At 49.8% G+C, this 27,764-nt stretch overlaps 13 protein-coding genes across 13 annotated transcripts; 7 read left to right on the forward strand and 6 right to left on the reverse strand.

The window, feature by feature from the left end:
* Positions 1-543: 543 nt before the first annotated feature.
* M437DRAFT_74334 (uncharacterized protein) lies at positions 544-3,139 on the reverse strand (the record flags this gene model as incomplete). The annotated part of the gene is made up of 3 exons (XM_041026219.1): positions 544-949; positions 1,780-2,599; positions 2,656-3,139. 3 exons carry the CDS (start codon positions 3,137-3,139, stop codon positions 544-546), a joined length of 1,710 nt encoding a protein of 569 aa, XP_040880779.1.
* Positions 3,140-3,401: 262 nt separating this feature from the next.
* Positions 3,402-3,930, forward strand: M437DRAFT_46223 (mediator of RNA polymerase II transcription subunit 10; the record flags this gene model as incomplete). The annotated part of the gene is made up of 3 exons (XM_041021229.1): positions 3,402-3,435; positions 3,487-3,583; positions 3,642-3,930. The coding sequence occupies 3 exons, from the start codon at positions 3,402-3,404 to the stop codon at positions 3,928-3,930; spliced, it is 420 nt and encodes a 139-aa protein (XP_040880780.1).
* Positions 3,931-3,989: 59 nt separating this feature from the next.
* M437DRAFT_74336 (uncharacterized protein) lies at positions 3,990-4,987 on the reverse strand (the record flags this gene model as incomplete). Its single annotated transcript, XM_041026220.1, has 3 exons — positions 3,990-4,387; positions 4,449-4,878; positions 4,934-4,987. 3 exons carry the CDS (start codon positions 4,985-4,987, stop codon positions 3,990-3,992), a joined length of 882 nt encoding a protein of 293 aa, XP_040880781.1.
* A 418-nt stretch (positions 4,988-5,405) lies between these two features.
* M437DRAFT_46119 (uncharacterized protein) lies at positions 5,406-8,615 on the forward strand (the record flags this gene model as incomplete). The annotated part of the gene is made up of 1 exon (XM_041021210.1): positions 5,406-8,615. The coding sequence occupies one exon, from the start codon at positions 5,406-5,408 to the stop codon at positions 8,613-8,615; it is 3,210 nt and encodes a 1,069-aa protein (XP_040880782.1).
* Positions 8,616-9,187: 572 nt separating this feature from the next.
* On the forward strand, positions 9,188-10,152 carry M437DRAFT_65080 (uncharacterized protein; the record flags this gene model as incomplete). The annotated part of the gene is made up of 3 exons (XM_041024544.1): positions 9,188-9,346; positions 9,414-9,548; positions 9,616-10,152. 3 exons carry the CDS (start codon positions 9,188-9,190, stop codon positions 10,150-10,152), a joined length of 831 nt encoding a protein of 276 aa, XP_040880783.1.
* A 179-nt stretch (positions 10,153-10,331) lies between these two features.
* M437DRAFT_46422 (succinyl-CoA:3-ketoacid-coenzyme A transferas-like protein) lies at positions 10,332-12,170 on the reverse strand (the record flags this gene model as incomplete). Its single annotated transcript, XM_041021264.1, has 3 exons — positions 10,332-10,466; positions 10,526-11,760; positions 11,834-12,170. The coding sequence occupies 3 exons, from the start codon at positions 12,168-12,170 to the stop codon at positions 10,332-10,334; spliced, it is 1,707 nt and encodes a 568-aa protein (XP_040880784.1).
* A 1,127-nt stretch (positions 12,171-13,297) lies between these two features.
* Positions 13,298-15,654, reverse strand: M437DRAFT_74340 (Pkinase-domain-containing protein; the record flags this gene model as incomplete). Its single annotated transcript, XM_041026221.1, has 6 exons — positions 13,298-14,059; positions 14,113-14,250; positions 14,302-14,714; positions 14,771-15,284; positions 15,342-15,411; positions 15,479-15,654. The coding sequence occupies 6 exons, from the start codon at positions 15,652-15,654 to the stop codon at positions 13,298-13,300; spliced, it is 2,073 nt and encodes a 690-aa protein (XP_040880785.1).
* Positions 15,655-15,962: 308 nt separating this feature from the next.
* Positions 15,963-16,632, forward strand: M437DRAFT_83480 (trafficking protein particle complex 1; the record flags this gene model as incomplete). Its single annotated transcript, XM_041027943.1, has 4 exons — positions 15,963-15,999; positions 16,050-16,263; positions 16,320-16,554; positions 16,609-16,632. The coding sequence occupies 4 exons, from the start codon at positions 15,963-15,965 to the stop codon at positions 16,630-16,632; spliced, it is 510 nt and encodes a 169-aa protein (XP_040880786.1).
* A 523-nt stretch (positions 16,633-17,155) lies between these two features.
* M437DRAFT_45521 (activator 1 subunit 3) lies at positions 17,156-18,396 on the reverse strand (the record flags this gene model as incomplete). The annotated part of the gene is made up of 2 exons (XM_041021097.1): positions 17,156-18,209; positions 18,260-18,396. The coding sequence occupies 2 exons, from the start codon at positions 18,394-18,396 to the stop codon at positions 17,156-17,158; spliced, it is 1,191 nt and encodes a 396-aa protein (XP_040880787.1).
* Positions 18,397-18,650: 254 nt separating this feature from the next.
* M437DRAFT_46145 (putative eukaryotic translation initiation factor 3, gamma subunit) lies at positions 18,651-20,410 on the forward strand (the record flags this gene model as incomplete). The annotated part of the gene is made up of 2 exons (XM_041021217.1): positions 18,651-18,736; positions 18,796-20,410. The coding sequence occupies 2 exons, from the start codon at positions 18,651-18,653 to the stop codon at positions 20,408-20,410; spliced, it is 1,701 nt and encodes a 566-aa protein (XP_040880788.1).
* A 1,292-nt stretch (positions 20,411-21,702) lies between these two features.
* Positions 21,703-22,765, reverse strand: M437DRAFT_65086 (uncharacterized protein; the record flags this gene model as incomplete). The annotated part of the gene is made up of 3 exons (XM_041024545.1): positions 21,703-21,797; positions 21,855-21,889; positions 21,951-22,765. 3 exons carry the CDS (start codon positions 22,763-22,765, stop codon positions 21,703-21,705), a joined length of 945 nt encoding a protein of 314 aa, XP_040880789.1.
* Positions 22,766-23,249: 484 nt separating this feature from the next.
* Positions 23,250-24,557, forward strand: M437DRAFT_45519 (uncharacterized protein; the record flags this gene model as incomplete). The annotated part of the gene is made up of 1 exon (XM_041021096.1): positions 23,250-24,557. The coding sequence occupies one exon, from the start codon at positions 23,250-23,252 to the stop codon at positions 24,555-24,557; it is 1,308 nt and encodes a 435-aa protein (XP_040880790.1).
* A 655-nt stretch (positions 24,558-25,212) lies between these two features.
* On the forward strand, positions 25,213-27,440 carry M437DRAFT_45747 (putative AMP-binding enzyme; the record flags this gene model as incomplete). The annotated part of the gene is made up of 3 exons (XM_041021136.1): positions 25,213-26,594; positions 26,652-26,976; positions 27,057-27,440. 3 exons carry the CDS (start codon positions 25,213-25,215, stop codon positions 27,438-27,440), a joined length of 2,091 nt encoding a protein of 696 aa, XP_040880791.1.
* Between the last annotated feature and the right edge of the window lie 324 nt (positions 27,441-27,764).

Here is a 27,764-nt window from a genome sequence, read left to right on the forward strand (position 1 = left end):
TTTTGTTATTTTTTTGCTTTCTTTTGTGTTCGTTCTTTTTTTTTTTTTGTGGATCTTTTTTGGTGATGAGAGCGAGAATGTCTTTTCTGGAAACACACATTACCTGCTGGTTTCAGGTTCACTCCCGGTCATCGCTCTTCTTATTCTGTTTGTCGTATCATGAAGTTTGCCGTTTTTGTTTCTTTCTTGATACACAACCCCTCTTCCAAGGTCATCATTTCCTTGCTTTCCTTTTGTCTTTCGATTTTTTTGGGGGTTTAACAATTTTATTTTTTTTTCGACATGGAGGGAAAGGGGCAAACAAACATATACAACAGATATCTCATATGACTGCTCACGCGAGTCCACAAGATACATTTCAGTTTCTCATCAGGATTGGGGAGAGAGCTTCAGGACTGATTTTATGTATGTACAGGCTTGCATTTCTTTTTTCTCATATAACATTTTGGATTTTCTTATCATATAGCATTCTCTTATTCATGTTCATCTTTCATGATAGAGGGACGCCCATCTCTCATCTCTTCTCTGTGGAAAATCCATACTTTATACACGAACCTCCTCTCTGCTCTCATCCCTCTTTAATACAGCATTAATCCCTTCCCTCTCCAACTCAGGAAACAACCTCACAACAATCAAATCCACAATGCCCACTATCAAATGTTTGTTCAAATACGCATCTCCAAAAACATCAAGCATACTCTCTACCTGCTTCTGTACATCCCCTTCTTCTCTGCCGACAAAAAGCTGTTTTACCACAATAGGAGGTAAAGCAGCAATAATGGCTGCAGCACACTTTGCGCGCAATTCCAAAGCTTGGTCAGGAGTGGGTGGCACGCGACCGGGCCCGAGAGAATTGTTGGGAAACATGTTTGTGCGGATGAGTAAGAGGATGGTGGGTAAACGAGCAGGAAGATCGAGGAGTTTGGTGCGTATGTGGTGGGAAAGGAGTCTAATGGAAAGTAAAGTCAGCAAGACGAGGCCCTGCCAATCTTTCGGAGATCGCAGAAAGTGTTTGAGCGTCGGAACGGGGGCATAGATGCGTGTGAGGTGTGTGTGCAAAGTGTTCGCTCATAGATTGACGAAAAGCCCGTAATCGTCCGGATCATGCTGAGGGACGCCACGGTTACACAAAACCATTCTGTCTAAGCGCCCGTGAACAGCAGCAAGGTAGAGGATAGCGGACGGCCAGGTTGACTCGCTAGGCCACAGGAACTTGCAGCTACTGCTCGAATATCCCAAGCTATTGGCAGATCAGGACGACGGTGTTCGGCGACTGCCGCTTATCCTCGGTCTTTGAGACAAGATAATATGCAGCTTCCGCATCCAGAAAGGCGTCGCCGAGCCGTAATACAACATCGCCTGCAGTAGCTGTGGAGAGAGCAGTCCAGTATCGACGCAAAGCCGGATAAAGTCGTGACAAGCAGAAGCGGGTTTGAACTTCCTTGCAATGAGCGCTTCGAATCGCGACGTGGCGTCCTCTCGCAAACTCCTGTGTGCGTCCAGAATACGCAACGCGAGCCATCATGTCGGTAATTTTTTGCTGCAAGCGCCACGTTCTGCAGGATGCATCCAAGATGCGGCTGACAGGCGGGCGGCCCGTAGCGAAAGGGCATTGGCTCAAGCCGGGATCAAGTGACTGAAAGTACATGCGGGGCTACAAAGATACCAAGGCAAAATTCGGAGGAGGGATGACAATCGAAAGGATGATCGGCGGGCATGGCAGCGCATGTGGAGGAGATATACGATGAGAAAACGATGGGAAATGAAAAGCAAACTCACCTGTCCAATCTGCTGTTTGTGTAACCCACCTTCCATGAGCTGCAGATCAAAAGCCACTGTATGTACGAACCCATGGCTGTAAGCCAAGGCATCTGCAAGTCCAAAGAAAGCAAGTGTGAGCAGCAGCTCCAGAGAGACATTCCCAGTATCGGTCTCTTTGTACTGTCGTGTGTTGATTGCTGGTATAGTGACCCGTTATCGTCCAAGTCAGCATGTATCGCATCTGCTCTGCTATTCGTCCTCGGAGGCAGAGTTGCGGCATCTGACAGAGCTGTAAAGAAGGCCCGTATCGAGATGAAGGCAAGGAAGAGGTATTGCATGACCTGCAAGAACATGCCGGATAAAGTATCCATTGGGCTTGTCGTCGTAACGGCGGATGGCTCTTCTACATCGTCACTATCATCTGCGAGAAGTCCAAACTTCTCGAGGCGGTTAGGACTTGGCGGTGGTTCCTGATGTACATCGGGTTCAGGAGGGCGAACGATTGCAAGCAACTTGGTGACAACATCCCAGATGAACCAGCCTTCGCAGATGTTGCCGCAAACTCCACGTCCAATGATTAGCTCAGAGAATATCTCGGTTACTAAAACTCTCAGTGGCGGATTATTCAAGTCTTCTGGAGGGAGCAGATGAGATAAAACTCCTTGAATGAGCAGTTGGCGCCATGCAGCTTCATTCTCGGCCTGGTCTGATGATGCGAGAGATCCAGGCTCGAAGGGGACAGGAGAGAGAGCAGGATGTGGGTTGATGGCGTGATAGATTTCTCTCGGGTCCGCTACAAGTAAGGAAGTATAGGAACCACTATGTGCAGTTCGATAGGCTGACAAGACATGGGTTAGACGAATACGATATGTCTTTTCGAAATGTGACCTTTACCTGTAACATGAGAGTCGATCAGTTCAGGGAGTTCGTCGAATATCAAGGCTTCCAGATCAACAGCTCTTATTCGTTGCTCGAGAGCGCGAGTGCAGTGAGCGATGATGTGGACGACCTGATCAGTGAACTCATGGTCTGGGGTGATTTTGGAGTACCAAGCATGTATAAAATCCTTGATGATTATGGAAATTAATGCATAGAGCTGAAGGTCGACTTGATTAGAGCTGGTCAAAGGTGGCAGTAATTCGGACAGAGGTTTTGAAATATTTCGAGCTCTGCTGCCTTCTGGACCAGTGAGTTGATGAGGGCATAAGGTGCGTTTGATAAAGGCGACGGTGGCCTCGTCTGAATAGATTGAATCAAGTTTCTTGCTGCTTTTGGATCGGGTATGTCTCGGTCTGGTTGGGTTGTTGCTTCCAACGGATGTGTTGCTTTTAGTCCTCGCATGACCACGCGCAACGGCGCGACCACTTTCTTGATCCATTTATATATTTGAGATCCAGACACATTTCGAGTGTGAGCTCAATTGTTTGACGCAGGCATCGAAACACAATTTTCCATTTTGACGAGCAAGAGTGAAGTTGGAACGGCGGAGAGCGTGTTGATGTCCACAAAGGTGGTCCGTAATTTCGGTGGGGCTGGTTGCTGGCAGGTGCGTTTTGGCTTGCAACCCCAGATCTTGACCATGACATGGCTCTGATCGTCACTTCTTCATCTTTGTCCAACTTTTTGGCCAAGTCGTCGCTATGGCTTCCACAGAAGGCCTTGATCAGGTCGAGCGTATGTCTGCAGCCTACTTGTCTTGTCATTCCATCGCTGACCGCATCGCAGAGCAGCTCAAAGCTGTCATCGACAACTTGTACATGCTCATCTGCCAGGCCCATGAGTTCCGCGGCTCGCAAACAACAGACGCCATGACCTTCGAAATGTAATCGTCCCTTTAACTTCCCAGTCACACAGAATTCCACACTGACACGCCATTCTAGCAAGCGTCTGATCCAAAATCTGCTCTCCCTGTGCCAGACCGCCCGCGTCCTTCCGACCAGCCTCCCACCAGAAGTCATCGAATACGTCGAACGTTCGCGAAACCCTGACATCTATACCCGCGAATTTGTCGAACTGGTACAGAAACTCAATCAGCAACTCAAGGGCAGAAGCCAGGCCTTCGCCGACTTTAGAGACATTTTGGCAAGAGAGATGGCAGGCGCTCTGCCCGACTGCAAACAAGACATCACCATGGTCGTCGAGAGTACTGGAGGCAGGGCTCCTGCTTGAGAATACGCTTTTGCTTCTACTCCATACTCGACACAAAACGCCGTACCTCTTCGACCAGATCAAAAGATGAAGGGAATCATCCTCCACTTCCCCCTCATACTGTCGGCTCCGAACTTTTGCACATACCATTCCCTGGTTCCAGCCGCTGTCACTCCCAAATTCACCGCCACGAACACAAGAGCACAAACGATTGTCCAGTTCAGTACTGCACCAGCTGGCGCTGCAACAATCGAAATTGCAAAGTAAATCAAGCACTCGACAAAATAGTGAGGGCAGACCAACCGATGGAACACTGGATGCTCGGGCACGCTGTATTTCTTCAAGGAAGCCAGATATGCATGACAGTCATGCTGCACACCCGAAGCAAGGATAAAAATCAAGCAACCAACAAAGGTACGGAGCGATGGAGGCTCAATGGTCAAGTGCGAGAGATTGAAAGACTCCTTGAGGAGAGTTGCTAGGAAAGGAAAAGAAGGTCAGAACAGCAAGACATGGATTTTCACAAGACCAAAACCTACGAGCACCTTCGATCCAGACGGCTACGCTCATGCTAGCATAAAACCATACTCCCAAAGCCCAGTGACCGATCCACATACGAGCATTGGATGGCTTAGTAAATTCCAAACATTCATACAAACGACGAAGGCCTTGCAGGAGCATCAGTATCCATGTGACGATGATTTGATCTAAGGTCATGGACTTGGTCATGTTGGTCCAAAATGCCAACTTGCGCCAGAGCGATTGATCAAGAAGGATCTGAGAAAGCCATATGAAAGAACACAATGTGGACACAACATAGAAAGATGCAAACCAACTATGAGGTACTTGGAAAGTGGCAAGTGCGTCTAGCAGGTTGGCGGTGAGTTTCTTTGGCTGTTGACCATTTTGGCGAGAGCCATATGCTAAGAAACGAGAGCGAAGAGAAGGGACACAATGAGCAAGAAGAGCCTGCGAGGAGTCAGCAAACCTGATGATATTGTTTTGTTGTTGTTTTGTGGCTCACAGCTACAGCAGCCAGCAAGAAAGACGCCCTCAAGAAAATGACGAGGTCAAACATAGCGCTAGAAGGCTAAGTTTCTCAGGCGGTTGTTACAGACTGATGGCTTCCTAAAGGGGGCATAAAAAGACTCTGGGCGAATGCAGCACAAGCAGATGACAGGCCTCGCGAAGAAGCCACGAAAACAATGAGGCTGCAAGCACTCAAAAACCAGGCAAGAACAGGCCTCGACTGTCGGTGAGATTGCTAGAGACACATGGATCGGCGGCGTTAGCTTGCACGTGACGTTAGGAGGCCCGTGCCGCGTTAGACAGCGGACCGCTTTCCAAGTCGCAGCTCTTGCTAACGTTAACTGATACTTGCTTCTTCTCAATCCACTCCAACCTCTGTCCGCCCCCTTTACAACCCGACACCTCAATCCTCATTCTGCGGAGCCGGCCTTCGCTTTGCGCTTGTATTGCATGGATATATCCGCGGCATGAGCCACAGCACCCTCTCCGACAGCAACAACGCGCTTGTCCAGAATGCGCCGCCTCTTGCAGCAACCAAGAGCACTGAACCCATGCCTCTAGAAGGCCCATCCGTCTCCTCGCCTCCTTCAGCCCCTTCAGTTCCACAGAAAGATGCTCTCGAGTCCAAAAACAATGAAGCCTTGGACGTCGAGAACGACTCCGAGGCTGAGACTTTGATCGTGTCGCCCGTCAAGAAACGTGACATGCTTAAGCAATCGAATTCTGCCCAAGCTCTAGAAAGTATTGACGAGATTCCTGAAAAGACCTCCGCTCAACCTGAAGAAACTCCAGCACAACCTGCTCGAGGAACTTCGACCGAGAGAGCCCAGACTAATGGCGATGAGCCACAGAAGACCGAGGAACCACTGGCCGAAAAGGTCATCAAGCTGGACGAACAAGACACCAATGCCAATCGAGACAACCAGGACAGCGATAGTGACAATCTGAGCGACGTGTCCTCAGTGCAATCATTCGAGGACGAAAATGGAAATGAAAACGAAGCCAACAACAACGACAATGACGAAGACGACGACGAAGACGAGGATGCAAGGTCATGGGCATCTGACAAGGATGATGAGGAACGAGCATCAAATCCACGGAAACGCAAGCATGCAGATGTCGATCAACCACGTCGGAAAAGGAGGTCTAGCCGAGATCACTCGTCATCACCGCAGTTGCGTAGACACCGGCGGACTGCCTCAGCGCAATCAGCACGGCCCAGCCAGAGTCGGAGTAACAGCGGACAACATTTACATGCAGCCGGCGTGGCACGGCAACGACGCGCCGCTACTCATTTTCCGGTCCGCGACAACATGCTCGCGAGGAACGTCTGGGACTCGGACACTTCTTCTGAAACATCACATCAATATCCCAAAAGCAGACTCACGCGAAACACCAGCAGAGCCGTTTCAACACCTGGTCGACCAATGGGTTTGGCAAAGCGGCACGTCAACAAATACGGCTTCACTCGCTTGGCCGAAGCATGCGAGAACGGCGATCTTGACGGTGTCAAAGAGTGGCGCGAGAAAGACCCTGAGCAACTCGAACAGCGCGAATTTGCAGGAAACACACCACTACAAGTCGCTTCCCTCAATGGCTATCCTGAGATTGTGAGTTACTTGCTCGAGCAAGGCTGCAATCCACATTGCGCAAACGCGGACAAGGACACTCCTCTTATCGATGCGGTCGAAAATGGTCACCTCGATGTTGTTCAAATCCTCCTTAAGGCTGGAATCAACCCTCTTCACTGCAACCTGAAAGGCCAACAGGCGCTCGATGTTATTACCAAGGAGACCGACAATGCTACGGAAATTCGCGCTGCTCTTCGCGAGGCTATCGAAGACTGGAAAAAGAATGGCAGATCCGAACAAACATACAATGTTGAGGAGCCCGCTTCACGGCCTGGACCAAAGCAAGGACTTCAATTTCTTGCACGCACATACGAAAACCTGCTCAAACTTGTTAGCGAGAATGATAGGACAGCCGTTCAAGAGTTCCTGGATGCCCGAGTGCCTGTCGACAATAACGTTGTAGCGGCAGCAGCAAAGACTGGCGACCTCTACCTAGTGAACATGCTTCTCGCCGAGATGACCCCTAAGAAGGCTCGTCAAAGGGCCGATAGACCCATGCTTTCTGTTATCGGAACTTCTCACTTTGACATGGTCAAGGCTCTCACTGAACTGGATCAATTCGAACCCACATGGCGCTCTAAGAGTAGCAACCTGACGTGGTACGAGATTGCCGAGTCCAAGCAGGGCCCGAGGTGGAGAGAGGAGAAAGCGCTATTACAAAAGCTATATGAGAAGGCTGAGAATGCTAGAAAACTCAGCTCAAGCCCGGTGGCTAGACGCGAGCCCACCAAGAAACGACGACGAAGTATCGAACGCCAGCATGACTCTGATGTGGAGATGGAAGATGCCGAGTCACCTGAAAGAGCACGAAGCAGAAGACGATTGGTTTCTAAGAAAGACATGCGTACAGAAAGTAGACAACGATCATCTTCGGAGCTCTCCGACGTTGCACCACCTAGAAGACATGGACATGGCGAACGCTCTTCCGACCAAAACTCCCTCAAACCACCTGGACCACGAAAAGTAGGACGTCCAAGGAAGCACAGCAACTCTCACCTTTCAGAACCACAGCCCAAGCGACACCGTTCATCCTCGATGATTGAGCCTACCGAAGAAGATCGTGCCACAAACGACTCCGAAGACGACGATGAGGATATAAAGATGGAGGAAGCTGATCGCGAGGCCGCAGAAGCAGAAGCCGCTCGCAAAGCCGATCTCGACGCCAAGGCCGATGCTCAGAGATTGGCGGAAAAGCTGCGCAAAGATGAGCAGGCTCGTAAAGAAGAGGAGGCTGCGAGACGCAAAGAAGCTGAGCGCAAGGCTGAGGAAATACGTCAGCAACACGAACGAAAGATGGCAGAAGATCGTCGTCTGGAACGGGAGAGAAAGATTCAAGCCCTTCCAAGTGCTTTGGGGCATATCGTCAGTCTGGCAGACGTTCGTGGAAAAGAGCGACAGACGTATATCCAAAGACACTTCCTTCCCGTTCAGGTTGTCAAGCGAGCAGATCTGGGAGATTTGCCGGATGAGGGCAAGCCTGACGACCTATGGATGCTCAGTTATCAGGCTGCTGCGATTCTCACAGGCAAGGATGCAGATACTGTTCTGGATCTTCCACTTGACGCGAAGGCAAAGCCATCATCGCTCGCTGCAGTTTCAACATCTGAGGTGACTGAAGAACAGCGCCGACTGATGCTGGCGTGTCTTCAGTCGACTAGCCTGGTACATGGACTTCCTTCGAACGAAGACAGCGAACCAGCAGAAACAGGAAATTTGTTGGCTGAGCTTGCAGAAGCCGAGAGGATTCAGCAACGCATCAAGGAAGACCGAGCCAAATTCCTCAACATGGCCGCTCTGAGATGGATGCGATTCAGCGACTTCTACAACATTGCAACATCAGCCGAGTGTCCTCATCTAGCCGGATTGGACATTCAGATGAGGTTTGATTGCTGTCTGGATCCTGTTTCTTTCTCGACAGACGTCAAGACAACCAATGGCACGATTGAGCACGACAAGGAGCGAGTCAATGGCACGAACGGCACTGATGACAGGAGCCTTTCCGCGGCAGGACCCGGAGTTACGACGATTACGGTTGTACAGGATTGAATGGATTGATATGCATGCAAAGCACAGCGCCTGATTGTTGTTTTTCACGTTCACAAAGCATGCATGGTACAGCAAGAAAATGATTGAGGCGTTGTTTTCTATTTCCAAACGAAGGGGGGGAAGGTGGAGTTGTGTGTAGAGTAGCTTTTGATGAGAGTGTGAATCGGACGAGAGAGGCTCTATCTGATTACAGAACTCGGTACATAAAATCACATTGTCCAAATCCTGTTCTACAGCTTCTGTTGCTTGCCTTGAAGTCTTGTAATACGTGTCCTTGACTCTGTCGGGTATTATGTCCTCGTCCTGAGTATGGCTATCTCATCCCAGCGGCGTTCTTCCCGGCGAAGTCGAGAGGATGCCGAGCTTCCCCATATGGTTCTCCCGACCAAAACGTCACCGAAGCCGCGCAGTTGACGGAGCTATGAGCGAGCAAGCGGGTGTCCGGCAGATGATGGATGCTTGCCCGCTTGTAATCAACTTACAACAAGAAACCTCTCTTTCCCTTAGATCCCAGCAACTCCTTCTTTTGTGGTTCCTCAAACATTGTCCTGGTCTTGAAATCGCAAACAACAATGTCCAAACTCTCACCCGCTCTCAAACAATTGATCAATGCGCCGTTTGCGCGTCCTGGAGCTTTACCCGCTCCGCAAGGCATCAAGGCGGTTTACCAGAACTTGGCTAGGGATGCTAAGGAGAGAGGTGTTGGACAGCCTGCTTGGGTGTCGATGGCTGTATGTTTGATCCCCAAGCTCCCAGCAAGAAGCTCTGGCAAGCAAGGACTGACGAAAAGCATCACAGACAGCAACGACCATGACGATGAACTCTCCCGATTCGCTGGTAGAGCTGTTCCATGTCGCAGCTCCTGAGAACGATTCAGTCCAAACGGCAGAACTGATGAGGGAGGTGGGATTAAAGTGTATTGGGTTCAATGGCGTAAGTATTCCCTCCATCCTCTTCCCTTCCTCTGCCTCTTTCCAAATGCTAACTGCACCTTGAACAGGTGCCCCGTACCATCAACATGCTCAACGCCTTCCGCGACTCCCTGCCCCAAGAAATAATCTCCTCGCTCTCCACAACACCAACCCGTATCCCTTCTCCCTCCAACATAACAGCCATGTCCTCCCGCGGCGAAGACCTCTGGAAATCAATCTACGACCCTTTCGACAAGAAGTTGTACGATAAACTCGCTTCCTCGCATCCCGATCTCCCCGTCCACATTCTGCACTCCGAATACGGTGCGCTGTTTGCCGATCCCGAGGAAAAGGTCGCAGGGAAAGTGGGAAGAGTGTTGACGAGTATTGTTGCAGTCAGTTGTTTGAGGACGCAGACGGGGGTGGGGCCTCAGGTGTTGAGTCATGTGTTTGGACTTAGGAAGGCGTTTAAAGATGGCACGGCGGAGAAGGAGGTGCAGGGTGGTGAGTGGTTGGCTGGTGATGAGGGTAGTGTTTGGCTTTTGGAGAGTGTGGATAGACTTGTGGAGGCGTTGAGTGGAGGGAAGGGGTCAAGCTATGCGCCTGGACTCAAAGCGAAACTCTAGAAAAATCAGGCAGGAAACATGAAAGCATGGGGATATGAAGAAGCAAGATTGGCGTATCACAATTGTTGCTACAAGTAGATTGAAAAAGCAACTGTACATATGTGGTTTTCCATAAACATTTTGGTATAAACTACAACATCATGGTATCAAAATATCGGTGTCTAACTTTCACCCTTCCTCTACTCCATCTCGTGAAGGTCATCGGCGACCTTGAACTTGGCACCAGTGTTTTGTTGCACTTGCTCGACAGTCACGCCAGGAGCAACTTCAGTCAGAGTAAGACCACCGTTCTTACGGTCAACCTGGAAGACACACTATCACGTTCCGTTAGCATTCGTGAACATTAAACAGAAACGAAGGCTGAAAAACTTACCAAATCGGTAATGATGGTTGACACACAACGGGCACCGGTAAGTGGCAAACTGCACTCCTGCTGAATCTTGCTGACACCATTCTTATCGACATGATCGGTAAGAACGACAATCTTTGTTTGGTCAGGGTTGGAAACCAAGTCCATGGCACCACCCATACCCTTGAGTACCTTTCCAGGAATCATGTAATTTGCCAAGTCTCCGTTGGCGCTGACTTGCAAAGCTCCAAGCATGGAAACATCGATATGGCCACCTCTGATCATAGCAAATGACTCTGCACTGTCAAAGGTAGAACCGCCAGGAAGGATGGTCACGGTTTCCTTTCCGGCGTTGATAATGTCGACGTCGAGTTCTTCTTCGGTGGGGTAGGGTCCCATACCCATCAATCCGTTCTCAGAGTGAATCCACACCTTAATCTCAGGATCCAAGAATGAAGGAGCGAGTGTAGGCATACCAACTCCCAAATTGACGTAGTAACCTTGCTTCAATTCCTTAGCAGCTCTTCGAGCAATTCTCTCACGTCTTTGCTCGGCTTCGCTCTTGTTGCTTTGATCGCTTCCTTCCACCTCTCTCAGTTTCTTGACTTCGAGTTTCTTTTCTTCGGTTGCGGGGACGATGCGGTCGATGTAGATGCCTGGCAAGTCCACCTCGTCGGGCTTAATCTCGCCGATGGGAACGATGTGCTCAGCCTCTACGATACTGCATTTTGCTGCTTTTGCCATCATGGGACCAAAGTTTCCGGTCGTGTAGCGGAAGACGCAGTTTCCTGCTTCGTCTACCTTGTAGGCGCGGAGAATAGCTACATCGCCTTGAATCGCATGTTCCAGGTTATACTTCTTGCCCTTGAACTCGCGGGTTTCACGTGCATTGCCGGGTTGCAGGGTTGTTGGCATCTTAGAACCCTGCTTGGGGGGACCCATTCTGATGGGAATTTCGCCGGTTTCGATCCATGTAGAGACACCAGTGGGAGTGTAGAAAGCAGGGATACCAGCTCCTCCTGCGCGAATACGCTCAGCAATGGTTCCTTGGGGTGTTAATTCGACGTCCAATTCGCCAGAGAGGTATTTCTTCTCGATGGCCTTGTTGGTGCCCAAGAAAGATAGAATGACAGAAGTGAGTTGACCAGATGAAACCAATTCGGCAAGACCATAGGGACCAGCTCCAGCATTGTTAGAAACGGCCTTGAGTGAGTGCAAATCCTCGATTCCTCTTTTGGCCATGGCTTTGATGATGGTATCTGGGTTTTTGTCAGCCCAATAACCTTTCGCCGATCCCAATTGCAGGACTCAAGAGGGAAGATCAAAACATACCAGCAGTACCACAAAGACCAAACCCAGCACTCAAAATCGTGCTCCCACTCTTGATATCAGCAACAGCTTCATCAGCGCTGGCATAAACCTTTGACCTCGAGCGATCAATCGTAGGCGCCAAGCTCTCGTTCAACTCGATGGAATCCACACCGCTGTTACCACCAGCCTTGACATCATTGATAAACCCACGAGTAAAAGTGACTGTAGCAGCAACGCCAGCTCTCTTGGTCAGAGCAACTCTCGCTGTTGCCCTTGGCAGCTGTGCGCGGAACAAAGCATTAGAAGACGAAGGAAGTAATGCCGAAAGGCGGGTGCATGAACGTCTTGTCGCTGCCATTGTGTGTTGTGTGTACGTCGACCCTCAAAACCAGAACCTCAAGATGTGGAGGAAGAAAGAAGAAAGGATGCAACTTGTATATACGGTAACGGAATATATGGCTAGAGCTAAGCTATATCGGCGGTTCCTCAGTTTCGGTATCTGGCTTCGGAAGCCGTAGGTTTGCCCACTCGGATGTCATTTACGGCAAGCCTGATGCGTTGACGCTGCGGGTTCGTCCGGGGTACGGCTTTTCCCCACGCGACCTCGCCGAATTGCTGTTAAGTTCTTATCCGAGACAGCAATGTTATATTTTCGGAGAGGTAGAAAAACATGTATACCAATCCCATCGTAATTAATGCTGGTCCCACAAGCTCACGGCTACACGCTGCTTCGTAGAGATGAAATTTAACCTGAGGCAGAAACGGCTCGTTGGATATCTATCTACCCTTACTCTATGACGAGCGAGTGACACCTGAATCTATCTAGTTCAAATGACCTATGTATGTCACGATCAGTTGTACTCCCAGCTAAACCCGATAGCAAGCATTTACGAGTCTTACTTCCCATGCATCAGTTCGTTGTCGTGAAGTGACAGTCCAAATGTATCGGTTTACGGTAGACCTACAAGCCAAAGAGTTCTGGGAATTCAAATTTCGCCCTTGCGAGACGAAACCACGCAGGATCAACTCACAACGCTGCTCATCATTTCGAGCATCATATACACCATCCCCCAAGCAGCTCAAAGTGAAAGTAACATGCATCGTTCTGCTGAAATGTCGTCAAACATCGATTCAAGCATAGTTGAGGGTACGACCCTGATCGTAAGCTCATCTCTTGGCGAAGTTCCAGGCTCAAAAATCGAGCTAAGGTCGCGCAGTACAATATGAGAGGAGGGTTGTATGTTGCCAGGTTATCTTGTGTATGTATAGGTAGTTATATGCGGTTCCTGATATGAATAAAAGTCTAAGCAAAAGCAACAGACTTTGCGGCCCTCCCTTGCCCTTCTCTGACTGCCAATAGGAAAAGAAGAAAAGGTTGTACGTGTATAAGTTGGAATCCTTTGCAGGCAGGAGGCCACAAGTCTTTCGTCCGGCGATGACTTGTGAGCCCCTCAAGAAAGAGAACCACTATTGGAAGAATTAGAATCACTGTTGCTCCTTCTCATCTTTATTCTCAGCTACCAATCTTGCAGCTTCGGCAACATCAGCACCGCGAACTTTACTCGCCAGTCCAGCCCACTTGCTCTTAGCACCTTCAGATGCAGATTTCGAAGAGTCGCGGATGACGCTCTCATGCTCGGCGATCTCCTTGTTGTGCTCGACACGGCGAGTGAGGTAGATGGTTGGTGTGCGTCCTCTTCTAGAGTGGATGCGTTGCATTTCTTCTTGGTAGGCCTGCTCGAAGAAGTTGCTGTCCACCGCACCAGGCGATTCGCAGACTACGTGTGTTGTTTGGCCGTTTTCTTCTGACTCATCTGAGGCATGTTGCGAAGACGATTCGCCTCCAATGCCTATGCCAAGATATGTCGTTTCGGATAGTGGGTCGTGAGCATGGCCTTTGTGCGGAGCTTCTTTCAGGGCGCGGTCGACCGAGTCTTGTTGTGCTTCCTGATCTGGGTGATTCGTGTAATTAACATGATCGTGTATCGGATTCAGATCTGGCTCGTCCATTTCTCCAGGGCTGCAGACCATATCATCTGATACTACGATGTCGTGATGAATGCCCTCAGCTGCCAAAACTTGCTCGATTGGTTGCCTGTCGTGGGCATCACTGCTGCGTGTTCGTCTGTGCTTCGTTTCAATACTACCAGGAGGCGCTACTATGTTCGATGCGCGACCGAATATGCCATCCATCAACTCTGGACGCTTGTGAAACAGAAGTTTCTTGAAGCGTTTGACAGCTTTCATCTAGCAAGCCTGTGTCAGTCGTGCGATCATAGCATTGTAGTCTATGCACATACCACAACCAAAAGGTGCTTCATATTGCCCGTAATGGCGTTATTCATTTCTTCTTGAGTCGGCGTGTCGATCATGTCGGCGCAGTTCTCTTCCATAGAAAGTAGAGGATCCTCTCCGCTCTTGGTGACCCACGGATGAACCTAAAATCTGTCAGATCATACATCACAGCATGATTTAATTCAGGAACATACCCTGAGTTCCTCCATCTTGATCCTGCGTTCAGGATCCTTTTCCAGAATCCTTCGCATGAGATCTACAAAATCCGGATTATGCTCTTCGGGCAATTCGAAGTCGTCAGTGCGGATGGTTTCGTACATCTCGAGCAGATGAGTCTTTTCGAATGGTACCCTGCCATATCTGAGACAATATAGCGTGACGCCCATAGACCAGAGATCGGCAGCTCGACCAGAAACACGGCCATGTTTGGCGACACAAAGTTCTGGAGGCATGAACGCAGGCGAACCAGCCGATTTCGCTGTGGTCATGTCGGACTCCTTTTCGAACATTTCTGAAACACCGAAGTCGACGATCTTCAGTACGTTGTCCTCGTTGATAAGGCAATTGTCTGGTTTGATGTCTCGATGCACGATACCTTGCGCGTGTACTGTATAATGTGTCAGTCATCAATAGCAACAAGCATGCGCAAGCCAGCTTTCTTACGGTACTCGATGCCGAGAATCATGTCGCGGAACCAGCATCTGCATGTCTCTTCGTCATAAGGATCGGCTGGATCATCAATACCGACCTTCATGACGACGCCTTTCTTGCACATTTCGAGGACCATGTATAGCGAATCTTCTTCCGGATCGTCCAAGACCTCAATCAGCGCAACAAGATTGTTATGGTGTAACTTCTTCATGATCGCAATCTCTTCCTTGATCAGGTCCAGCGAGTTGTTGGCTTGTGGAGCAAGTTTATCCGAAGTCGACATTCTGTGAAAGGGCTGTCTTTTCTGGTTCGGTCGTCGCAGTAGATTGGATTGCGCGCGCTTGCGCAGGCGTGATTTGGAAAACTCCTTGACGGCATATTCGTTGCCGAATTGATCTACAGCTAGGTGTACTGCGCCAAAGGAACCGCGGCCAATCTCTTGCTTAATGGTGTATTGGTTGATTCGGTGGACAGCAGCGCCGTCATCGTCGCTGGAGCCGTAGTGTGTTCGCGCATTAAGCGTTTCCTGTGCATTGGACGTCAGAGTGGGTTGCGACTGGAGTGTACAAAGTAGAAGGCCGACCTTGACGGTGGTTGTTCGTGAGGGAGTTCGTTGATGGTGTCTTATGGGGCTCTGGTATGCCGGCAGGGACCTGCGCGTCGCGACGAATACTCAGCATGATGTACCAGAACAAGCTTCGTTCCGAAGATCAGCCCTACATGTGTTTGACAGCAGCAGGGCGGCCATGGGTGGTATTTGTACTGGCTAGATTGAGAGAAATACCACGTGAAGGCAGAATGTGTGCATCATTGTGGTGTTGGTGATGGTCATGCCCCGCTTCTGACAATGATGAGCGGGCGTCAGTCGTCCCAGAGGCATCGTGCGAATCTGCCATGTTGAAGACGGCAGAAGAGGAAAGGAAAGTTTCTCATGCGCAGGAAGAGTCAAATGAAAGATGCTTGTATAACATTGCTGCTGGATTCTTTTTTAGAAAGACATAATCGTAGGCTAGGGCACGCAAAAGAAGGAACAAGGTAAAGGCTAGACCCGAGTATCCGAACTTATCAGTCGAGGAAAGCTTTCATTCGACGAACTTGCACCTGCCAAGCTTGCTGTCAATGGCCCCCACATCATCTACCAGAGGGCTAGAACGAACCGCCAACCATCCCTTGATACTATTTTCACCACTTCACCCTTGCAACAATGACTGTATACTCTTTTTATATCTTCGACAGGCACAGTGAGTAGACATTAATCTGAATCAATCAACACATACTGATGCCGATTCAGCCGAGTGCATATACAGCAAACGGTGGGCTCAAAGACCCGTATCTCAATCCCTCAAGGCAGCCCAACGTCAATCAGGAGCCAGTGCCATTAGCAATGGCGACGTCCCAGGCGTCAACTCGAAAGCTCTATCGAATGAAGACGATGCAAAGTTGATCTTCGGTGCCATATTCTCTCTTCGTCGTATGGTGCGACAACTAGGCGGTGAAGACGACAGGTAATCCCTTTTGTTATCCTACCAAACATCGAATTGATGAATTGACGATTTTCAAGTTTTCTGTCATATCGAACTGGAGAGTACAAGTTGCATTACTTCGAGACGGCGACGAATCTCAAGTTCGTCATGCTTACAGATACACGCATAGCGAGCATGCGTACTGTGCTATACCAAATCTGGGCAAATCTCTACGTCGAATATGTCGTCAAGAATCCCATTTCACCTGTCGAGCACGCTGGTGGCGTTGGAGTTGCAAACGAACTCTTTGAAGGTGCACTGGAAAGTTTCATTGTACGTCTGCTTTTTGAGTCCACTACTTGTGCTCTGCTTACAAACCATCTGCAGAATACCGTCTTCCCTCCTTCCTGAGCATAGATGAGGACAACAATAGCGATCGGATCCAGATGTGCAACAGGCTCATAGCCGAGAGCTTCCAATAAGCATCACAACCAGTGCGCGTCAATCCTGGTAGCGCAATCTCACGAGACGGTGCACCTCTATGTCCGACTACTTATACGGACAGATCGCTTTCAGTATCGCAGCCTCCACGACTTTTTCGAGACATTCTCGTTTCAGTCGCTGTTCGTTCGACGCGACCGCCAGACTCGGATCGGTGATCAGTGCAGAGTCGGCGTGTGGGCATGTCAACAATACAGGAAAGCAGCACTGACTGCGTTGTCGATTGATGGAGAAAGAACGACGCAGTCTATGCACGAGCGAGAGTCTGAAGCTTGCAGAGCATTCAAAAGCTGTATTTGAAGTTATGCTAGAGCAAATGTCCTACTCAGCCTCCATCTGTGCCGAGACGTGGCTATACACGTCCGATATGATTCCCATCTAACTCCATGACTCCATGCTTGACATTGTTTCCCTCGTGTGACCAGACTTTTGCTCATTTGCTCTTGTTTTCCATAATTTCGCAACCATTTCTGACCGTGCCAACCAAACCGCCTGTCTGTAGGTTCTCACTACCGCCACCACTTAGTCTGTGCTCAATCTCAGCCAGACCTTGTAACCAGCTAACCTTTGTGTGAGCAGGCACTTCTAGATTTGCAAGCTCCTCACCAAGAGCAGTCAAAATGTCAGCCAAGGCTAGACCTTTGTTTGCCTTCAGAGTGTTGATCGTTGCCAGACATGAAGTGACATCGGGGTTGGAAAGTAGTGTATCGCGGATGGTTGCGATATCAGCAGGATGTGGTGCGGCAATGCAGTCGAAGATTGTTTCGTTTGTGATCAGGTCGCGCTCGATTTTGGCTCCTTGGGGAGGTGCTTGACCTGGTATATGTAGTGGTGTTGACGAAGCGTGGCAAGCTTGTAAAACATTGAGCGCACGACGCATATCACCCTTTGACAAAGTGACAAGCGAATCGGTAGCGTCGGGGGCGATGTTCACGTCTTCCTTCTCGATGACAATATCTACCAGACGTCGAATATCGGCCTCCTTGAGTGGCGAGAAGCGGAAACGAGTGCAACGTGATAGTAGAGCGGGCGAGAGCTTGTGGGTGTAATTGGCGATGATGCAGAAACGGGTGTTGGAGGTGTATTTTTCCATGATTCTGCGCAGAGCCATCTGAGCGGTTGAGGTCATGGCATCGGCCTCGTCAAGAATGATAAGCTTGAAGTTGGCCGGGCTGTTGTCACCACCAGACTTATCACCAAAGGAGGTGAAGATTTGTTTTGTGCTCGAGAAGGTCTTGATCTGTTCGCGGACGACATCGATACCACGATCGTCGGAAGCGTTGAGTTCGAGGACCATTTGACGCATGTTCTTGTTGCCGTAGATACGGCGGGCGAGAGCGAGAACAGTCGACGTCTTTCCGGTACCTGGAGGGCCATAGAGGAGGAGATGGGGGAGTCGGTTGCCGTCGACGAATTTGTTGATTGTGGCTAGAATGTCCTGATGACCGGAGACGTCGTCGAGGGTGTTTGGTCGGTACTTTTCTACCCTGATTACAGTTTAGTTGATTGCGTCGTCTGATAGCATGGAGCAGCTTACCATGGTAGTGTGTCTTGCAGCTCGACGGGCAAGTTGGCAGCACTTCTCTTGCCCTTCTCATTTGAGTTGGAAGAGAATTGAATCGAGGACTGAGCGGCAGGCGCATCAACGTCCATTTCATCTTCGTAGTCGGACATGTTTGCTGATGTGATGGACAAAGGATTGGAACAGATTGTAGTGTGGACGCAATGATTGTCTAGTCGGCGAGTGAAGCTGCCTTTTCGCATGTACAGCGGACGCGTTCAGATCGCGCCGACCGTGCACGTCACAATTTGATCCCGTTCAGGAAAGGTCGGAAAAGTTCCCCAGATTTCTAGGACGAGCATCCAGATTGTCCAAAGAAAAAGTCCGCCAAGTGGTGTATTCTTGTCGCAATCCACTATCCCTCACCATGCACTCGCGCGTTCATGCCGGCGAATACGTGCTACTACGTCTGCCTTCAGATACCCTGAAATTGGTCCAGATTGTGCCGAACAGGTACGTACTTCCCCAATCACCGCCTCTAACATCATCCACTAAGCTCCGTCGCGTTGCAGTGTGATTTCGATTGGCAAATTTGGTTCCTTCCCTTGCAACCTTCTTATTGGACGCCCTTACTACCTCACCTACGAGATTACCGACAAACAATCCGAGACTGATGCCTCCCGCCTACGAGTCGTCCCAGCCTCCGAGCTGAATGCTGAAGTCCTCTCCGAAGATGCTCCTCCTTCAGAAAACCCTACCGAGAAAGCAGACGAATCCTTCGATATTGTCGCCGATGATGGCTCTGTATTGCTCAAGAACAACCGTCTTACAGTCGACGATGCTTCTCGTCAAGCTCTCAGCATGGACGAGATTGAAGAATTGAAGAAAGCTGGAACTGGCTCCGGAAGAGACATTATTGAGAAAATTCTCAAATCGCATACCCATCTGAGCGAGAAGACGTCATTTGCCCTGGCCAAGTACACACTCAGGAAGCACAAGAAGTACTTGCGCAGATTCACCGTTCTGCCAATGAATGTCTCCATGTTGACCGAGTATATGATTGCTGAGAAGGAGTCATCAAGAGTTATGGAGCTCAGAGAAGAGTCACTAGGTCTTGTCGGAAGCTGGGCAAACGTACATTACCACCCTGACGCAGAACCGACTCTCACTGAGGAGGGTACACAACTCGGTGGTGGAAGATGGCTGGTCGTTGACGACACTGGTGGTTTGGTTGTGGCTTCCATGGCCGAGAAGATGGGTCTTCTGTACCTTCCAGACAGAGAGGACGAAGAATCGGATGACGACGAGGCCACTACTGAGGCTGGCGCGCAACAAACAGCTGCAGCCGAAGAAGACGCGGATGTCGAAATGCAGGATCCCTCAAAGGACGAACCAACCACCGAAGAACCAAGAGAAGGAGAAGAAGTACGAGCCAACGGCCGAAAGCGTCCCATAAACAAGCACAACACCAATCTCTCCTCAACAAACACCATCACAGTCCTCCACGCAAACGCCCAACCAAACGTCTCTCTCCTAAAATACTTCTCCTACGACACAAACAATCCAACCGCCGCCCACCCCCTCCACACCCACCTCAAAACCCTCACCTGGCTCCAACTCATCGACCCTACCGCAGACCCTACCTACGACGAGCCAGAAATAATTCCCCAATCCGAACTCGACACGATGAAATCCGGAAAACGCGGTGCCTACTACCGCAAACGCCGCCGCTGGGCCCGCTGCAAAGCCATCGTAGACGAAACCCGTGCTGGAGGCTTTGACGGCTTGATCATCGCTTCCCACATGTCTCCCGCCACCATCCTCAAGAACACAGTACATTTACTGCGTGGCTCTGCACATATCGCCATTTACTCCCCTACCGTAGAGCCCTTGACTGAAATCATGGACTTGTATTCGAAGGACCGTAAAGCTGCTTTCTTGGATCACATCGCTAATGATACCACTCCTCCGGAAGAGGACTTCCCTCTGGATCCAAGGTTGGTCCTGGGACCTACGTTGCAGACGACGAGGATTAGACCTTGGCAGGTGTTGCCTGGACGTACGCATCCGCTTATGACGTGGAGAGGTGGTGCTGAGGGATATCTGTTCACGGCAAGGAAGGTATTGCCTGTAGATGGTAAAGTGGAGGCTAGAGGCAAGTACAACAAGAAGAGGAAGATTGGATAGACAAGGCATCAACATCGTTGTCACATCAAAAGCCTTGGACGAACAGCGCTTGTCCGTATAAAAATCACATCATTCTCCAAGAGTAACATTTCGATCTCACAATGTAGCACAGGACTTCTAACCAGGAACTTGGATTTTGGCGTGCCAGGGTTTGTTCCAAACCAAGTTTCCTCCTCTAAAGAAAGAATGGTTTCTTTTGCATATCCCAAGACTAAAAATGTTGCTATCTATACCAACCAACCCCCTTTCGACTTCGAAATTACACACCAGACCCTTCAATACTCGAGTTGGACCATCTCAATCATCTTAAGTCTATATTGTTTTATTGATCAGAGAATCGGCACGTACGGTCACAATTCAGCCAGAAACCTGGGGGCATCAAATCCGCCTTTTGCCATATGTAAGCGGTCTGAACGGCAAAACCTAGCACTACGGTGGGATTTGTGACAAAGGAGATGGAGGGGAGTGTGTTATTGCTGCACCTGCTGTATGTCTTGGTGTCTTTCCGTTTTGCTTTTGGATATAGGACAGGTGGCAATGTGAAGTGAGGAATGATTGGATGGATGGGTATAGTAGGGAGGTGATCAGGGTCAACGTTTTTTCTTTTTCCCGCAGCGGTGCTTGTGGAAAAAGTCACAACCAACTACCGATCGATTCGAAACGAGCAGGACGCACAGAAAAGGAGTCAACTTCATGTCGGAGCAGGAGTAAGTGCAAATGTATGGATCCGAATGTTTTGAAAAGATCTTGTTGTGGTCAGAGACAGACAGATCAAGTTTGAATATCTTACTGGTCTTGTAAGGAAGAGGACACTTGTCATCATTGATTCCACAACATGTAGATGAAAAGTCGTCGTGTCTCCAAGAGTTTGGTGGAAGTGTGATGCCAGACGCGAATGTTTGAGTATCAACTCGACCACCTGTGCAGGAAAAGGTCGAACCATTTGATCTTCTGCATCAGAAGGCAGCAACTCTTTCTGACATAGGGTCATGTGGGAGGACGCGCAGGCAAAAACAACCAATAGGGCCAGGATGGCCCATGCCAGGTCAATCGATGGGAAAGCCTATTAAATGTTCTGTTACTGGCACCTCACGCTTTTTGGATGAGTTCAAGGTTGACAACCCTTCCCATAGACGACCTCCACATTTTCGAGTGTCCAACTGGGTAGCCAAGTTCTCCAGCGAGACAAGTTGGGGCTCAGAAAGACGGGTATCGTTGGCTTGGGTTTGGCTCGATAGAGTGTTGATTAGAATGCAGAGATACATGACCAGCCCACCGTGGAGAGGCAGACATCACGGTGCTGCTCCCGTGCTGCTTGTCTCGTCCCCCTTCTTGTTGTGATCTGGACGCCGCTCTACTGGGCCTCGATCGGGTAGGGGTCCAAAACCTGGAGGAGTATATATTGGTGTAGATGCTTCTCGATCGGCTGCGAAGCATGGCGTACAGTCGTGTTTTTCGGGTTCGTTCTTAAGTTGCCACCTGAGTCAAATCACCATCAGCTTCTTTTCTCCAGTTCAATGTGCTCAATCTCGTGACGTACCATAACTTCAAACCACCGTACCTTGCATGGCCACAAGTGGCACAAGTATGATTTGTTTTCGCTGGATAGAGCACGGGTTTATGTAAAGCCCAAACAACCTCATCGCAATAGCGTGGTGTAAACCTTAATCGATTCCTCAAGAGCTTTATCCATCGATATTCGACTCTTTCACGGTACATTTCCCTGGCACGCTCGGCGTTCTGGTGCTTTTTGAGTCGATATGCCTCAGGATCTTGTTCAAATGCTGATTCGGGCTCCAACCATTGCTTTGCGGCTTTACGACGCTGTTGTTCACGGAATTGAGGATCATTGGCGTATCTCTCTCTATATCTTCGTAGGTTCTTCTCACGAAATTGAGGATCATTGCCGTATCTTTCTCTCCATCTCTTGCGGTACTCGGGTGTAGCGCATATGTTTCGCATCCTTTGCTTGTGTTTCTCGCGAAATTCAGGATCCGAGTGGTATCTAAAGCGCCATTTCTCATACGCGCGTGCTTTCCTTTCTTCGTACTTTCGGCGATCCTCCTCAGACAGTTGGGTTTGGTTTTTGAATTTAGCATTTCTGTCCTTGACCCTTTGCTTTTGTTTCTCGCGAAAGTCAGGGTCTGATTGGTATCGAAGGCGCCATCGTGTCTTCACTTCCTCGTATTTTCTTTGGCGTTCCTCGTCAGATAGTGATTTTCGGCCGACGGCATAGCAGCTTGTAGACGCGAAGGTTCGAATGAGGGCTGTCAAATAGGAGCTTGGTACTCTAACACCGCTTTGGGTCAAGCCTTTTGATCGAAAGGCAATCATTGAGGTCCATCGGAGAGCCATGTTGACATGAGCATCACCAGGTCAGAGATTGGCCGATGCTCATGAGAGAACTCGTCAAGCCGTCGAAAGGTTGGCCAGTCAAGGAGAGCGTAGTCCGTCTATTGGTATGGTCTGATCTTTGGCGCGCCGTGATGGATGGAGAGATGTCAAGGAGCGGGAGTATCCGCAAGCTTGGTAGCGATAAAGATAAACGGCACAGTTGGCAGGCCAACGTGAGGTCTAGGCGTTTCAAAGCGGTGACGATGACGGAGGTAGCGAGATGAATTACAACAACAATCATCATCATCATGCTTGACCATCAAGACTCGGACTGCTTAGAATTTGACGACAGTCATGTGTTTATGCACGTCGACAGTCGTGTGTAACAACAATCGCGTGTAACAACGACGGACGGGATTGAGCAAGAAAAAAGCAGCCAACCCCGCTTCTAAGGTCCCTGGACGTAACTCTATCATCGCCTCATCTTGGACTCGAGGTCAGCAACATGACTGTCTATTCGACAAGTTCAAGCTATCCATTCCCGGATCAGCAGTCAGAACGTTTGCATAGTAATATCTTTCGCCCACCCAACACTCCTGGTTTCGACAGTATGAATTTCGCAGCCACGCCATCACAGGACAGACCCGCCTTGACAAGAAAGCGGTCACGCGCAAACTCCCACAAGGCAAACACCTCTGCACCTCTGGCTTATGGTGTGAAACATGGCTACACCACTCAAGCCATGAGTCCAGCTCCTCTCGCGAACGAACATTACACACTGGACTACAAATTCGACACACCTACACTCGCAGCTGCTTCACGACACGACGATCTGACGGGAGAAAGAGACTTTCGCTGGAAATGGGATTCTGAAGACGCATCGCCTGAACAAGACACTGCACATGTACCTGGTCTTTTGGCGAGGGAGAGGAACGGGAAAGGCAGGACTGTCAGCTACACAAGCATGGCGAGCACTAGTGACTCTTCAGACACCAAAGGATGGGGAGGCTTTGCTATGAAACTGGTAGGAGGTGTCGTTGGCAAGGTGTGGCACTTTTGTCGTGTGAGTGCTTTTGGTGGCTTCTATGCTGGTTCCGGACGAGGCTATGACTTTGCACAACCTACCCAACTGCCCACACCACTGCCTGGACAGTATCCAACACATGACTTCTTTGGCGACTTTGAACAGGACAACACTCCTGAACGTTCATTCAAGCGACAACAAACGGAATCTGGCTGGGTCATGGTCGACTCAAATCCAGAAGCACCTCGTCCATCCAACCGCAGTACATCTAGAGACAACCCCACACATCTCGGCGCCACGAGAGCAAGCAGTCGTCGTGCCCTCAGCTCAGTGACCCGTCGCGCCCCCTCGCGCCAAACCTCCTACACTGGCTCTCCACAAGCACAACAATCCCGTCTCGATGTCTTCAGCCAGGCATTTGCAGACCGTTCCACCACAACAGCATCCACGGCTTCCACAGCTTCCACTCGATCTACTGCCCCTTTGCGTCCTGCCTTCGCTGTGCATCGCTCACCCGTCACCACACCCATCCGCACAAGTTTCGGTGCCGACCGCCGCTCCAGCATCGCCAGCGCAAACGGAGAAAACCTAAGTCCTGATGCCCAACGCTTCCTCCACCGCATAGAAAGACAAGACCGCGATACCGACAAAAGTATGCGCAAACTCGACCGTCAGATCCAAGATTTGATTCGACAAGGTCAAGCTGCTCTAGGCACCAAGTTTGAAGTCGAATCCGATGATACTGATTTTAATGATGATAATGACGATTGGGAGGATGCTCGTAGATGACACACTCGAGCTGAGGGTTTGGTTTTTCTGGCAGGAGTTTTTTTTGGCGGCTGGTTACGAAAGGACAACAAAAATGATACCCTGGCCTTTTCCTCTTTTGCTTTGGTTGGGTTTGCTTTTCGACGTCCTGGATTGGGACTTCTTCTATACCACTTTCTTCTACATATTCTCGCACAGTTTGTTTGTGCTTCTTTTCCTACCTTTTCCTGGGTGTCGATCGCTTGAACCTCTAATCTCACTACGATATTCGGCCATCACCTTTCCGACCATGTCACGTGTCGAACACACTCTGTCGATACAACATTGACTTCGTCCAACGGGAAGCAGAGGATTTCGCTTATTAGCATCAAATCCGCTTTTGATGATAAACAAGTTGGATGGTTCGGACATTGAGCTTGCTGACTGCTACGCCACCTCGGTCCCGATGAAGGATTTCCGACCGAGATGCCGTCCGCTACACAGTCAGCTCTCTTCATGATGGCTTTGTTGTGTCAAGTGGTTGCCTGCTCGATCCTTCTTCGGCGTTTTGCTGTCATCATGCATGTCCTGGTTGCATTCCTTGTCTCAAATACAGAGTATCTGGACATCATGTAGTCATTCTCTACTTCTTCGCCTGTGGCTTGTCTTCTGTCTACAGCTTATATTCTATATCGCGATGGCGTCAAAATCTAAGCTCCCGTCGTTGCAACCGCGAATCATCAAAAGTGGACCGTATACGGTAGGGGTCGAAGGTGTCGCAATGGTAGACGGCGAAACCATTCCCCGTCGTCATCCTCTGGCCAAGGAACGTCTTCACGAAAGGCCTGAGCCGGAAGTGCAGACCGTCTTCGACATCCTCAGGCAAGCTGCAAAGAAACATGGCCATGCACATGCCATGGGCTCGCGGAGAGTGCTTGACATGCACACAGAAACCAAGCAAACCAGAGATAGAGAAGGAAAGCTCATCGAGAAGCAATGGACATACTACGAGCTTTCTGACTACTCATACCTCTCGTATGTTGAATTCGAGCAGCGCACACTTCTTACCGGTATGGCAATGCGAAGCCTTGGCCTGAGTCGAAACGACCGAATCGAAATCTATGCCGCGACCTCTGCATTCTGGTTCACTGTCGCTCATGGAGCTATCTCACAGTCCATAACCATTGTTACGGCTTATGATACCCTTGGTGAAGAGGGGCTTTCTCATTCTTTGAAACAAACAAACGCTCGCGCCATATTCCTTGACCCAGCACTGCTGCCACGCATCACTAAAGTCCTCGACCAGGTTCCACATATCCGTGCGATCATCTACAATGATGTTGCGCCGCAATCCATCAATCAGAACCATGTGAGCGAGCTTAACAAGGCTCACCCGAATGTTCGCCTGTTGTCCTTCGATGAATTTTTCGAAGCAGGTTCCAAGCTCGCAACAGATCCTGTGCCTCCCACTGCGAATGATCTTGCTTGTATCATGTACACATCAGGAAGCACAGGCTCTCCGAAAGGAGTCTTACTGAAGCACAAAAATATCGTTGCTGGTATCGCTGGTATCCAGCCCATCGTCGGGTCCATCATAACACCAGGAGAGCGCCTCCTTGCATACCTGCCCCTTGCGCACATCATTGAGTTTGTGTACGAGAACGCAGCATTGTATTGGGGTGCCGTCATGGGTTACGGCAGCCCTCGTACTCTGGGTGACTCGTCAGTACGCAATTGTGTAGGAGATATAGTCGCTTTCAAACCTTCTATCATGGTTGGCGTACCGGCTGTGTGGGAGTCAGTCAGGAAGGGCATTTTGACAAAGGTGAATTCCGCCGGCTGGCTGCAGAGGAAGCTTTTCTGGGGCGCCTTGTCTGCGAAGGAGAACCTACTGTACTGGGGCTTGCCGGGCGTGGAGTTGCTAGATGCCCTGGTCTTCAACAAGGTCAAGCAAGCGACTGGTGGGAACCTCAGGGTTGTGATGAATGGTGGTGGGCCGATTGCAGAATCAACCCTACGCTTCATCTCCTTTGTCATATGTCCTATGCTGAGTGGTTACGGCTTGACTGAAACTGTTGGGTGAGTGCCTCTTCGTATATCAACAAAGATCTTCGAAGCGCGAGCTAACATCTTCAGGATGGGCGCCCTCAACGATCCGATGGCCTGGACATCGAGCAAGGTCGGACCTATACCAGCTTCCATCGAAATCAAGCTGGTTGACGTGCCAGAACTGGATTATCTGACCTCACATCAACCAGCCCAGGGAGAGATCTGGATCCGAGGCGCTGCGATCACCGAAGGCTATCTTGACAACCCTGAGGAAGACGCCAAAGCTTTCCACGATGGCTGGTTCAAGACAGGAGACATTGGAGAGTTCGACACCGATGGGAATCTCGGCCTCATTGATCGCAAGAAGAATCTCGTCAAGACTTTGAATGGAGAGTACATCGCTTTGGAAAAGGTTCGTGCATCCTTCTGTGAATCTGTGGTTTCTGCTCGACATATTCTTTAGCGTTCTTTGTTGACTGAATCTTAACTCAGCTCGAATCGCTCTATCGGTCTGCACCGGTGGTGGCAAACCTATGTGTATATGCCTCGCCCTTACATGCAAAGCCCATCGCAATCGTCAACCCCGTACCGACCGTGCTCTGCAAACTAGCCAAAGAAATCTGTGAACCAGACGATGACTACACAAAACTCTGCGACAGGCTCAAAGTGCAGTCGGCTGTCTGCAAGACGCTACAGAGCGTAGGAAAGCAGCATGGGCTACAAGGCATCGAATTGATCCAAGGTGTGGTGCTCAGCGAAGAGGAATGGACACCGCAGACTGGACTTGTCACCAATGCTCAGAAGCTGAATCGCAAAGCCTTGATTGAGCGGTTTGACAAGGCTATACAGAAGGTCTATGCGGATGCCAAGGACTAAAGACCGTCTGAAAGGATAGTTTCGTAGAACGAAGTTGTTCTTTGACATCGGAAAGCATCACTTTACCAGGTGCATAAAATATACGACCATAGGTCTAAGTGGTACAAATGGCGAGTACACCATCCTTCTTCCAGTGCCACGTAAGCATAAGCGATGTGCCAAAGCGTCCCGTCTCTTACTTCAACAAGAGTGTTTGATCTAGATGTCGCTGCCTCAACGTATACCACCAGAGAAGGTCAAGCCTTAGCGCCCTTTAACTGCTCGGAAAGCGGCCATCGGTCCCGCTGAGCGAACTCCGTCACCCGCCATACGATCCGAGCATTC

Source organism: Aureobasidium melanogenum, assembly GCF_000721775.1.
Source record: "Aureobasidium melanogenum CBS 110374 unplaced genomic scaffold scaffold_7, whole genome shotgun sequence".
NCBI classification, from domain to species: domain Eukaryota; kingdom Fungi; phylum Ascomycota; class Dothideomycetes; order Dothideales; family Saccotheciaceae; genus Aureobasidium; species Aureobasidium melanogenum.